The sequence below is a fragment of the Mus caroli genome, chromosome 11 (genome assembly GCF_900094665.2).
Source record: "Mus caroli chromosome 11, CAROLI_EIJ_v1.1, whole genome shotgun sequence".
Taxonomy (NCBI): domain Eukaryota; kingdom Metazoa; phylum Chordata; class Mammalia; order Rodentia; family Muridae; genus Mus; species Mus caroli.
The window spans coordinates 95,892,007-95,902,177 of record NC_034580.1 but is presented as its reverse complement, the minus strand read 5'-3'; the positions used below and the strand labels follow the sequence as shown (position 1 = coordinate 95,902,177).

Sequence of the window (10,171 nt, the reverse complement as noted above, 5' to 3'; positions counted from 1 at the left end):
CAAGCCCTAGACTTTGTTTCCCCAAGACTCATGAAACCTTTTCAGAGTTTAGTTTCCTCTCAAACAGACTGGGTCAGGCCAAAAGTTAAGAACCAGCCTGGTCCCAAGGGACTTGTAGAATCTTTACAAGGTGAGGAGTTTCCACTGGTTCCACTGAAGCCCACAAATCAGAACCACCAGCTTGGCATACTTGTGAGTTTCCTGAGCCACAGTTTCCTCAGAGGTAATGTAGAGACAACCATTTCATCTCCATCTACTTCACATATTTGTCAAGAAAAGCATGTGACTTTGTGTTCATGAAAACACTGTAAAGTGGAAATTTTCATTAGGACTACTAATAGTTTTGATTATTATTAACCCAATATATGGCTTGGCTTCTTAAGGGTAGAAAGGTTCAGGTGTGTGTGTGTGTGTGTGTGTGTCTGTGTGTCTGTGTGTGTCTGTGTATTTTCCTCAATGTTAGATCACCTACTCAATGGCTCTACCATTTAAAGCTTTCACTATCCTCCAAGAGCTTCACACCCTATGCAGACTGTGGCCTATACTTGGCCAAACCTCCATTTAGAACAATTCTTATCCATTCCTCTATCTGTGCAGTCCATCTCATCCTATCCTATCCTATCCTATCCTATCCTATCCTATCCTATCCTATCCATCCATCCATCCATCCAGATTTCATTTCTTAAGCACCAACATACAACTATTTCTAGTCTGTCTATCTGCACACTTCCCAAGGTACAGCCAGTATCAAGTATCAGCCTGCTTGCAACTCGTCCAGAGTGAGTATCCTCTGTAAGAAAGATTTCCCTGGATGCTGAGATGTGGGTAGATTCGAGAGGAGAGTCCTATGGAAGGATGTTTACCCAAAGTGCCTTTGCCATGGTTAAATCAGCAGAACCTCCCGGGAAAGGAATTTCTGATTCCAAACAACCCCACCTAATGTCACAGGCTATCCTTCCCTCTGAGTAATGGGGTGAGCCTTATGGGACTGTGATGAATCTGCCTCCTTTGAAGGCATCTAATGAAACTCTGATTTCATCAACCTTTTGTACCCAGGAAGAGGCTACTGTGACACAAGCCAAATGGAATAATTTTATGGGATGAGGGGGGACTCTTTGAAAGCAATCTAAGGAGCGTATTTTGACGAAAAAAATTAGCTTCGGGACCAGGAAAGAGAATTATGTTATTTGCCAAGCCTCCACCCACTGGTATGGGTATAAAAAGACCACGAAGGAAGGAGAGACTCAAACCTCACCCAGACCTACCTGCAGCAGCTCACTGCTCCCATCACTTCTCCCCAAACCATGTCCTGTGAGACTTGCCTGCCCGCCCTGAGCTGCCGCACCAGCTGCTCCTCCCGGCCCTGCGTGCCCCCCAGCTGCCATGGCTGCACTCTGCCCGGGGCCTGCAACATCCCCGCCAATGTGGGCAACTGCAATTGGTTCTGCGAGGGCTCCTTCAATGGCAATGAGAAGGAGACCATGCAGTTCCTGAATGACCGCCTGGCCTCCTATATGGAGAAGGTCAGGCAGCTGGAGAGAGAGAATGCAGAGCTGGAATGTAGGATCCAGGAGAGGAACCAGCAGCAGGACCCCCTGGTGTGTCCTGCCTACCAGGCCTACTTCAGGACCATTGAGGAGTTGCAGCAGAAGGTGAGAGGGTAGCTTATCTCAGATGCAGCAGCAGCTGCCTTTTCTTGAATGGAGAGACACGCTCAAGTTCAAGTGGATCTCACATTAGAACCATTGTTTCAGATTCTGTGTGCTAAGTCTGAGAACGCCAGGCTGGTCGTGCAGATCGACAATGCCAAGCTGGCCTCTGATGACTTCAGGACCAAGTATGTTAAACCTTTTGAGTTGGGTGACTCCCAAACCTTGGTGGTTCTGTCATGGCTCTGTGGGTCTAATGTGGCCTGGAAGGGCAAGTGGAAGGGACGAGAAAGACATGGCTTCCTTTTTCATGTCTTCTCCTGAGTCTGGCTATAAAAAAAAAGCTTCAAATAGGTATTCAGACCCTAGCCCTTCAGCTGATATGGTTGACTCTCCTGTATTGGAAGTGGTTGGGACTGGAAGTGTTTCTTGGTTTTGGCTTTCCTTCTGAGTTGTGGGATATTTGAACATTCATAATAAGCTATCTTGGCACCCCCATACACGGAGACCCCCTAAAGCACAAAACTCATTTGTTAAGGTATTTATATACTGTAAACACAAAGCATGCCATTTTATACACTATATTTAGTGCACCTGCATTGTGAATCTGCTCTGTTTGAAGTCAGATGGGGCAGTTTTAACTATGGTGTTATGCCCTTCAAAGACTTTCAGATTTTTAAGCATTTTAGGAATTGGATCTTCTGGTTAGAGATGTTCAATCTCTATCAGGGTTTCTAGAATGCTCTTTTTTTTTATAAAACTCCCAAATCCAGAGATGGGAACAGATTGATTTGGTGCTATACTAATCAAGAACAGACTGAGGGTTCCACCTTATGGGAGTCTGTGGGCATAAGGGAGTCAAGCCCTCCCCCAGCTGATCCACACACAGCAAGAAGAGAACAGAAGAGGAAAGGCTTGTGGATTTGCTTATGGAGTTCTTGGTCCAATACCACCCTGAGAAGACATTGGCTGATCCTCCCACCCTGTGTGTGTGCAGGTACCAGACTGAGCTGTCCATGAGGCAGCTGGTGGAGTCTGACATCAACAGCCTGCGCAGGATCCTGGATGAGCTGACCCTCTGCAAGTCTGACTTGGAGGCTCAGGTGGAGTCTCTGAGGGAGGAGCTGCTGTGCCTCAAGAAGAACCATGAGGAGGTATGAGGAAATATTTAGAAAGCAATTTTCACAGCCTCAGAGTGACACCTTTAGCATCCAGAGAGGTTTCCCAAATCAGGAGGTACCAGCTGTCAGGGTACATGATGTGGGGCCATTCCCTGAAGGCCTCTAAGCTAAGGACCCAGGAGGACCTTACCACTGTATCCTTACTGAGGAGTGTGGTGAGCTGTGGATGCTGTGGCACATGGAGGAGTGTAGGCAGCTGCTAGAGATAGTGAGCTGGGTGTCTGTCCACTGACCTCCCATCTCTGCTGGTTGCTACCACTAGGTTCTGGAATTGATGGTGGAGATGGAGGGTTAAAAAATAAATAAGAATTCATGGCTCCTCTCTCTAAGAACTTGCAGCCTAGTGTGGAGGGCAGCTACGGAGTCCTGATGATAAAATGTAAGACTGAGTGAAGCAAGAGCTGTGTGCTGTGCATGGTAGGAGGAAGTCCGTCTTCCAAAGAGGAGCTGGGGAGCACGTCTCAGAGGCAAGAGAGAGATTTCAATTAACTCATGAGTGTTGCCGTTTGAGGGTGTAGGCTGTACAAAGAAGTGCTGAAGCAAGGCATATTTAAGTAAGGCTAAGAATTTGTTACTCTAAGGAGTGTGGCAGCCAACAGGAGGAATTGCACATATCAAGGACAAGTGTTAGAAGGTTGTGAAGGCACTTCAGCTTTTGTTACAGAAAGATGTGGCTGTGGTTCCTTTTGGAACTTTGTTGAGATGTCTGCAACTTTGGAATGATCCGTATATTTGGTTTTAGTCCCTACCCCCCTCCCCAATCCCTTTCTAGGTATTCTAGGTAGCACAGTACTCACTTCCCTGAAGCAGGAAGAGAGCAGATCTGTCTTCATAGGCTCGTTCTTTCTCCTTCCCCCACCAGGAAGTCAACACCCTGCGCTGCCAGCTTGGAGACCGCCTCAACGTGGAGGTGGACGCTGCTCCCACCGTGGACCTGAACCGCGTGCTCAATGAGACCAGGTGTCAGTATGAGGCCCTGGTGGAAACCAACCGCCGGGAAGTGGAGGAATGGTACACTACACAGGTAGGCATCTGAGCCCATGGTTGCTCAGGAACCGAGTCCCCAGGAATGTAAGACAGGGTCTAATCCTGTCTCTCCCCTTACCTATTGCAGTCAGAGGAGCTGAACAAGCAGGTGGTGTCCAGCTCAGAGCAGCTGCAGTCCTGCCAGGCCGAGATCATCGAGCTGAGACGCACAGTCAATGCCCTGGAGATTGAGCTGCAGGCCCAGCACAGCATGGTGTGTAGTGTCCAGACCTGCTGCTGAGCAGTGTGGAGTTGGGAGGCAGAGTCCCTGGGGTGTCCTTGGGGTCTCTCTCTCTCTCTCGTCCTCTCTCTCTGTCTCTGTCTCTCTCTGTCTGTCTCTCTTCTTAGCTCTTGAAGCCTGTGAGTTCTTTGGAAGTCATGCAGAAACCTTCAGAGGGAACAGCTCTGTGACAGCCTTTGTCTTCTCCCCCACAGAGAAACTCTCTGGAGAACACCCTGACAGAGAGTGAGGCTCGCTACAGCTCTCAGCTGTCCCAGGTGCAGTGCCTGATCACCAACGTGGAGTCCCAGCTTGGTGAGATCCGGGCTGACCTGGAGCGTCAAAACCAGGAGTACCAGGTGCTGCTGGACATTCGGTCTCGTCTGGAGTGTGAGATCAACACATACAGGAGCCTGCTGGAGAGCGAGGACTGCAAGTGAGTACAGAATAGATTTCTGGGACTCGATATGTGGTGTGCTAAGGAGACACACTTACGATGGCCATATTTTAAACTACTCAAACAGTGCATTGAAAGCCTACAGCAATTTGTGTCAGTTCAGTAAATGTAGTTGAACAAAGGTGAAGGGAATAGTTCCTGTCTCTGAAAGCTACCAATAGAGAGGTGAGGGGTGGGTAGGGAGATTGCCAGTCACAGTGTTGCATGTTGGGTTAGGCGGATCCCGTTAACTTCCTCGCGAGCACAGCCATACAAGACGATGGTTTCCAAAAGCACAATTGTCCAGTTCTGCACAAGGTATTGTGGGTAAGGGAGAAGGGCTTGATGAAGGGCCTCAGTGCCCTTCTAATTCCAACCCCTGATAATTCATAGGTTGCTCCTGTAAGTACAAGGTACCGTGTGTGACTTAGGGTTCTCTGACTTCTCCTCTCCAACCCACTGTTAACCTTTGTGTCTCCTCAGCCTCCCCTGCAACCCATGCGCCACCACCAATGCTAGTGGCGGTTGCTGTGGACCTTGCGGCAGCTCAAAGCGTTGCTGTTAACTGAACTGATTCCCTTTTGAAGATGTTGATGAAGCCATTTAGTTCAAATGCAGGAACGGTCAAACCCAGGCCCCTCCTTTGCAAGGATTTCCGTTGTCACTAAGAAACGTCATCACGACAACTGCTTTTTAGATGAGGATGAGCTTTCCAGAGCCAGCAAGCAACTTCCTGGCCAACTCCTTCAGTTGAAGGTTGAGTCTCTTTGCTGCGCAGGCGTCACATGTCTGCCAACGGAACTCCCTGAGATTGGCATAGAGGGCGGTTCCTGTACATGCCTCCATTTCCTGCCTTCCTTTCTTCTCGGTGATTCTCTGGAATGCAAGGAGGCAGCTTCATCCACCTCCCAATAAACTTTATTTCTCTGGCATAGTAAAGGTGTTTCTCATTCATATTCATACTTTGTAAAATATTCATGACTGTCCCATAAAAATACCTGGAACTAGCAGGGTGATTAAATGGATCAAATAGCTGACCTAGCTATTAAGCTCAAAGGGAAACCTTGAGGGACAGGGAGAGGTGTTCTCTGTATGGGTGGACTCTCAGCAAGGGCGGGCCATGTGGAAAAACTTGGCCATGAACACCCAAGCCCATTTTGCTGTGGCTGCAGAGCCCTTGACTATTCTAAGGCACCCCCCATTCCCCGAGTTTCTCAAATTCTCACCCTCATTAGTCTTCTTACTTTTAAACTACATGACCACTGGCCTTGTAACCCATTTGTTTTTTTGTTTAGGGGTTTATTAGGAGGCCCCCTCCCTTTTCAGATTCAGATTCCCACCTCTATTACAGTGTCCATGGTGGGTCTCTCTCTCATTCTCTTTTACTTCAAGCTATCTATCTTGATTAAACTCTTGAAGCTTTTCTTCAGAGCTTAGAGGGACACTTTCTCCCCTGAAGAAGTTCACTCTGGGAGGTTTCCCTTCCTCTCCATCAAAGCTGCTTGATGTTTTCTTATTGTTATTACAAGTCTCCGTTCAAGTTCCATGTTGTCGGTTACTCATGAGAGTTTCTCTTCATGTCTATCCATTGCACCACGTGTTGCAGGATATTTGCTCACACTGTAAACCCTGAGATTGTATTTATTCACAAGCCCTGTTTCTAGTTGTGGTGTGGCTCAGCCTTTAGAACACACCTTTACTCTCTCTGGCTGGAATAAAGACACACCCTTAGTAGACACCTTTTATCACAAACAATGGAGATGAAGTTAGTTTGTAGAAGGAATCACCCATGTTTGAAAGTTCTAATTGAGTGATAGACAAAGGGACAAATCAGAGAAAGATCTGACAGAATAGGATATGCCCAACTCTCAGGAGAAGAGAAAGGAAGGGGAAGCTACTACTTAAGAGAGCAATGCAGAGAGAGAAAAAAGGACGGGGAGGGGGGAAGGGGGAGGGGGAGGGGGAAGGGGAGAGGGAGAGAAAGGAAAGGAATCAGTTTTATCAGGACCCTGGTACAGAGACAGTTTGCAGAGAGAAAACAAGCTAGACACAGTTAAAGATAGAAAGATCCGGAGAATGAGGACAATTAAATCAGCCGAATAAAAGTGACTTTAGCAACCAAGCCTAACTGGACTAAGACATAATCTTGGTAAGCAGGCTTGTCTTGTTATTGACTTGTGATGCCTAAGAAATTGCCTTTTTCTTTAGAGTTCAAATTGTTTATTTACCCAAAGTCAAATGAAAGTATTTTCATTTCATAAGGATATGCATTTGAAAGAGTTAAGCAAAATTTTGCTAGAGGAGGATTACATTAAAAAGAAAAATCGCCACCCAAAGTACGAACAACAACAATCACCACTCATTCCTAGCTCAGATCATCCCACGCTGTCAAAGAGTAATGAACTAAACCAATGAATCATATTGTTACCCAATTATATTTATATTTGGCACTGCTCTAAGATAGTCAAATGCAGTTGACCTTCTATACTTGTTTTTTCCTCTCTTCAATGATAACACACATATGTTGGTAATATAAGTTCTGAGTCATGCCAACAACGATGGATATAGTTGTGAAGAACGGGGAACCATACACATAAAAACAGGTTATATCATGAGTTGTATACCTGTGGACATCTGTGTATGTACACAGGATGAGACACATATATCTGTGCGCAGATACCACTGCTGTTATTAATTTGTGTACCCAACTTTAAAAATGAAATCATTTTATTTCACAAACTTTCCTGTTTTTTAGACAGGGTTTCACGATGTAGCCCTGGGTATCCTGGAACTTGATCTGTAGATCATTCAAATCTCAAACTCAAAGAGATCTGCATGCCTTTCCTCCCCAGTACTGGCTCAAAACATGCACACCATGCCCAGCTGAACTCCTTGTATTCCATGGCCTATAATTCTAAAGAAAGCCAGTGTTCACTGTCTCTCTCAATACACAACTCTCACATCTTCATACCTTTGCCCCATCTTTGAATTTTTAAAGCTGTCATGTCTATAATTGTTATGTATCCAGTTATTATTATTATTATTTCAGTTAATGATCTCTGACTTAAACAAATACAATCAATTATCTATTGTTGTATGCCAAACGCTATGTCAGAAAAGCAGAAACCCTACAAACTCCAGTCCTGGCTCATAGCAATATTTACAGCCTGGAATGTGTAACACAAAAAGATAGATATCATTGGCAAACAGCAAGATGGCTCAAGGGAGATAAAAATAAAGAACTACAAATTTCAGAGGTGTGAGAGAATGGTAAGAAAAGACGTGGAGAACAAGATAGCATGTGATACGGACTTTGGAAACGTGTTCATTACATATAGAGTTCATTTGCCTGTCTTGTTGACTGCAGGACCTTCAACTGCGAAAGAATCATCTTCCAATCCAAGCAGAATGCAAACCAAGGCATTCTGGGAGTGGAATGAGTAAGGAAGAGTAACACTAGAGAGGATTCATGATAAGGTTATTAAAACCTTATGTACCTCCCACAGTTCTGACTTCAATCAACTCTTGCTATATGATATTAGCATAATTCTGAAATAAAATTTGATGGCACACGCTTGGACAGACGAGAGTGTGTAGGTTTAAGAAGAGGGAAAGTTTTTCTAAGCATTACATTTGTGGGGTAGGGAAATGAGGAGCTGGGAGGAGTATTTGTATTTTGATCGTTGACTTTCTAACGCAGAATGTAACCGGAATATGGCAGTCAGATGAAACTGCATGATAGCTTGGTAGACTGTATTTGACCGTGCTTTCAAGTTTGTCTATGAGATCTTGCAAGGGAAGTTGTTCTCTAGATAAGTCAACCAACAGGATCTCTAAAGAAATCGAACCACTAGATCTATCATTTATCTGTCATCTATTTATCCATTCCCAATGTATGTATATATCTTCTATTTAAGACACGGATAGATATAGAGAAAAAAATGTTATGCAGGATTGGCTCATTTTGTTATGGAGATTGAGAAATTCTGTGATCTTCAAGTTGATTGTCCAGGAAAGGCAATCACGTAGCTCCATTCTCAGCCCAAAGGCTTGAGAGTCAAGAGAACTGATGGAACAGGTCAAGGTTAGAAGGTAGAAATGTCTGAAGTTAGGACTAGACTGGTAGTCTAGCTCAAGAAAGAAGAGTGACTCCAACATCTCTACATACTATTCTCATTCTTTGAGCCCTTGGTTGAGTAGATGATGCTCATCTATATTGGTAAAAATGATATTCAATGTAACTTTTTCCAGAAACACTTCATAAATTCATCAGAAGTAGCCTTAATCAGCTATTTGGCATCCCTTATCAAAGTCAAGTTGACACATAAATTATTATTACAAACTCCTACTATGGGCCTAACCTCGTTTCCTGTTTTTAAAATGCATTTGTTTATTTTATTTTATATGCATGAATGTTTAGCCCATGTATGAGCAATGTGGGTGTACCTGGTGTCCATGGTGGTCAGAAGAGGGTATTGTATCTCCTAGAGCTGCAGTTATAGATGGATGACTGTGAGTTGTCATGTGCATGCTGGGAAAAAAATCCAGGTCCTCTGCAAGAGCAAGAAGTGAGCCAACTCTCTAGACCCCAGGATCTGAAGTTTTCGGACTTTCTGAAATGAAACAATGCTAATAAAGAGATCTTCAAAAGAATGGCTGGATGTGTTGGAGAGTTCTTTAAGTAAGCATTGTAGCTAGAGATGTATTAGTTAAGACCACTGGAAGGAAGCTGAAAGAGTACACAAGAGCCTTGGGGACCACTGACAGAAATGACAGAGCTGACATGGTGTGCTTCAAAATCCCCGACATGAGGTCTCTGAGGACACCTGGGTACAGCAACTGGAGAGGACAATGGAGGAGCAGCTGAGGGGACATGGAAGCCAAAAGATGTTATGAGTTTCACTGAGAGGGTTAGTCAACAGATCAAGGGAGAGGAGGGTCAGCTTGGATATGAAAATAGGGTGTTCACTGGTGACTGTGAAGAGACATGGTCTGTAGGATGCCGGGGAAGAAGCAGTCTCCTCATAGCTCCTTCATGTTCACCTCAAATGATCAACGTGACTGTGATTGTAATGCAGAGGTTTACCATCCACTGGTACTGAAGCATGAAACTTCTTTATTTGCTTAAAAACAAACAAACAAACAAACAAACAAACAAACCTGTGTTAGCATTTGCTATTTCCTTTGACCTGTAGAACATTCTACGCAGCAGATTTCAATCCACTCTATTCCTGTTCCCTTACTCTCCCCATCCCAGGTTGAGCAAATTCATTGTTAGGGCTGATGGGATAGTTCATCCAGTGAAGGGTGATCGCCAGGCAAGTCTGATGACTTGAGTTTGATCTCTAGAATCCATGCAGAGGTAGAAGGGGAGAAATAGCTACTGAAAGGTGCTGTCTGACCTTTACACATTTGTGTGCCTACACTCACACAGGCATAATGACAATAAATATATACAATTTAAAAAAATAATTAGGTCTCACTATTTGGAATTGCTTCACATTCTTCTATCCTAGCATGAAAAGCAGCACGAGTGAACTTGGTACTTCTTTTTTTTTTATGTTCTTTTTTTTAAAATTTTTAATATTTTTTATTACATATTTTCCTCAATTACATTTCCAATGCTATCCCAAAAGTCCCCCATAGCGCCCCCCACTTC

The 10,171-nt window shown here is 44.5% G+C and overlaps 1 protein-coding gene across 1 annotated transcript; it reads left to right on the top strand.

The window, feature by feature from the left end:
• Positions 1–1,149: 1,149 nt before the first annotated feature.
• On the top strand, positions 1,150–5,451 carry LOC110304724 (keratin, type I cuticular Ha4). The gene is made up of 7 exons (XM_021176273.1): positions 1,150–1,652; positions 1,755–1,837; positions 2,647–2,803; positions 3,693–3,854; positions 3,945–4,070; positions 4,292–4,512; positions 4,996–5,451. Exons 1-7 carry the CDS (start codon positions 1,305–1,307, stop codon positions 5,075–5,077), a joined length of 1,179 nt encoding a protein of 392 aa, XP_021031932.1. The 5' UTR covers positions 1,150–1,304; the 3' UTR covers positions 5,078–5,451.
• Positions 5,452–10,171: the final 4,720 nt, after the last annotated feature.